The sequence below is a fragment of the Alligator sinensis genome, unplaced genomic scaffold (assembly GCF_000455745.1).
Source record: "Alligator sinensis unplaced genomic scaffold, ASM45574v1 scaffold149_1, whole genome shotgun sequence".
Taxonomy (NCBI): Eukaryota; Metazoa; Chordata; order Crocodylia; family Alligatoridae; genus Alligator; species Alligator sinensis.
In genome coordinates this window covers 530,997-533,720 of record NW_005842823.1, presented here as the reverse complement: position 1 = coordinate 533,720, position 2,724 = coordinate 530,997, and the positions used below count along the sequence as shown (strand labels likewise).

Here is a 2,724-nt window from a genome sequence, read left to right as displayed (position 1 = left end):
CCCCCCACACACACAAATCCTCCAGCCCAGCAGAGACCCCTGGGGCGACGTGGGGCAGCAGTAGAGGGGAGCAGAGCACCCATCATCATGTGTCATGCTCACACAAGTGTGCATGTGTGTGTGTGCGCGTGTATGTATCCATGCACGTGTTGTGCCTATGCTTGTGTATGCATCTGTGCACAGTTATGCATTTGCGTGCGCATTGTGTGTATGTGTGCACATGTGTGTGTGCATGCATCTATGCACATATTGTGCATGTGCGTGCATGTGTGTAAACATATGCATGCATCTGTGCACATGTGTGTATGTGTGTGCAAGCATCTGTGCGCACATGTGCACGTGTATATGCATGCATCTGTGCACATATGTTGCTATTATCCTTATCCCAATATTCCTACTATTGTCATTGTTATCATGATTATTTTTTATATCCCTCCTTATCCAGAAAGGCTCAGAGGGGCTCCATCATCTTGTATATCTTAATATCCATTATAAGTAGCTCAGCCTAATAAAATCACGGTATGCCATGTTTGAGATACACCATATATTATTAATATATAATGCATAGCATAGCTATATGAATATGGAGGCATATAATAAAAAGTGGGTGCATGGGTGCATATGCACACCTATGTTGGTATGTATATACCTTTTTTGCTCTGTATAGTGAACAGTAATTGTGTGCAGTATATGTATGTGCATAGTGTCTGTAACATGCACACACAGTGATGTGTAGAGGTGTCCAGGTAATTCTTGCTGTACAGAGGAAAATAATTGTGTGTGTTTATATAGTGAAAACTATCCATATATGAATATGGATAATCCTTATAGACTCACATGCCCTATATACAAATACACTCGTGTGTGTGCACACACACACAGACACACACACTATGTACTGGCATATTATATATATATAATTATGTATGTGTGTGTGTGTATATAATATATAATATATATATATATGTGTGTATACATACACATATATGTGTGTATCTGTATATATACATATGTGTATGTATATATATATATGTTTGTATGAATGTTTGTATATAATATCCCAGTATATGTATAATATGTATGCATGTGCATATCATATCATATCATATCATATCATATCATATCATATCATTTTGTGTATATATGTATGTATGTGTATACATATGTGTATATATTTGCACACACATATCCATACATGTGTGTATACATGCATATGTATATACACATATATACATGTATATATATATACACATGTATATATGTGTATATACATATGCACATGTATATACATACGCACTCCTCTATATGCTTGTCTGTAGATAAAGAAAAGCAGTGGTACATGTGATTATTTTGCATAATGCATATATAATATAATTTACATTATCCAGCCAATGACTGCAGCATGCGTGCCCTGAACATGGGCATATACAATGATAGGAATCAATTTTGCAAAAGGAATCTGGGCCTCTATTAGAAGGGAAGAGGACAGGAGAGTGTGTGTGTGTAGATGTGTGTAGTATTGGACTTGCTTGAGGAAAGCAATGTGTGTGTTGTGTGTGTGCAGCAGGGAAGTGGAAGACCTGTTCGTTAACCTCCGTGTGTTGAAGTGCCTCTCCCTCTCTGTCCCCAGCAAAGATCAGGGACTGCAGCTTTGCTGGGGAGACCCATGGAGCCTCTCCCAGGACCAACTTCAGCACCAAGCAGCTGACGGAGCTGGAGAAGGAATTCCACTTCAACAAGTACCTGACCCGGGCCAGGCGGGTGGAGATCGCCTCGGCCTTGCAGCTCAATGAGACCCAGGTGAAGATCTGGTTCCAGAACCGCAGGATGAAGCAGAAGAAGAGGGAGAAGGAGGGTCTCCTTGGGGGGGCATCCAGCTATCGCGGACACGAGTCCCCCTCTGATAAATCGGACATCACATCCCCAGCCATCTCCCCTAGCCGAAGCCAGGAGGCCACCACCCCTCCCATCTGATGGGGCCTCTGGGGCTTTCTGCAGTGCTGGAACTTTTCTTCTCACCTTGTGGAGGAAAAAAAAAAGCACCAGAAAGACACCAGTCCATCAGGACCACTTAGCTAGCCTCTTTGCATCCAGCTTGCTTCTCGCAGAGCTTGGCTCCTGCCAAAGCCTGCAAAGGACTTTGGCGGGGGGAACACCCTCTAAAAACATTTCTTGCAGTTCCCAGGCTCCCACCTCGGGGCTTTCCTGGTGCTTCTAAGCCAGCCTTCCTTCAGCAAGTGCAAATGCAGAAATAATGGGCATCCCATTAAAGCAAATTGCCCCAGCTAAATCCTAAAGCAGAGATTACAAAAAACCCCAAACCGCTGCCTAAGCAGAAATGCTGTAGTCGTGATAGTCAGCTGATGATGTAGCAGAGATGGGTTGGGGTTGGGGGGAGGAATTTGTCACACAATGCCAGTCAAAAAACCAAAAGAATTGTAAATTTAGAGGAAAAGTTTTGTCAGGAAAAGCTATCCCCCAAAACAGAGCGGAAAAGTTTAGGAGAACATCACTCCCTTGTTTTTTTATGACCAGTTCTTCAAAAGTTCCCTGCTGTGATTTTTGTTTGGGGATGCTTTTGGGTACTTTTGCACTAAACAGTTTGACTGGATTGTTTTTGAATGAACTATATTGGCAATTTTTAATTATTTTTTTTTGAGGGGGGGAGGAATGATCTCTTTCTCTCGGAAACATTGCTCGGATGTTTAATTTTGGGGGGGAGAG

At 42.2% G+C, this 2,724-nt stretch overlaps 1 protein-coding gene across 1 annotated transcript in view; it reads left to right on the top strand.

Moving 5' to 3' along the window:
* The window catches only part of LOC112547941 (homeobox protein Hox-A1-like), a 5,655-nt gene extending 3,681 nt beyond the window's left edge, over positions 1-1,974 (top strand). Inside the window, 1 exon segment of the mRNA XM_025191487.1 lies at positions 1,631-1,974. Coding sequence (XP_025047272.1) covers positions 1,631-1,974 — 344 coding nt within the window.
* The last annotated feature ends 750 nt before the right edge of the window (positions 1,975-2,724 follow it).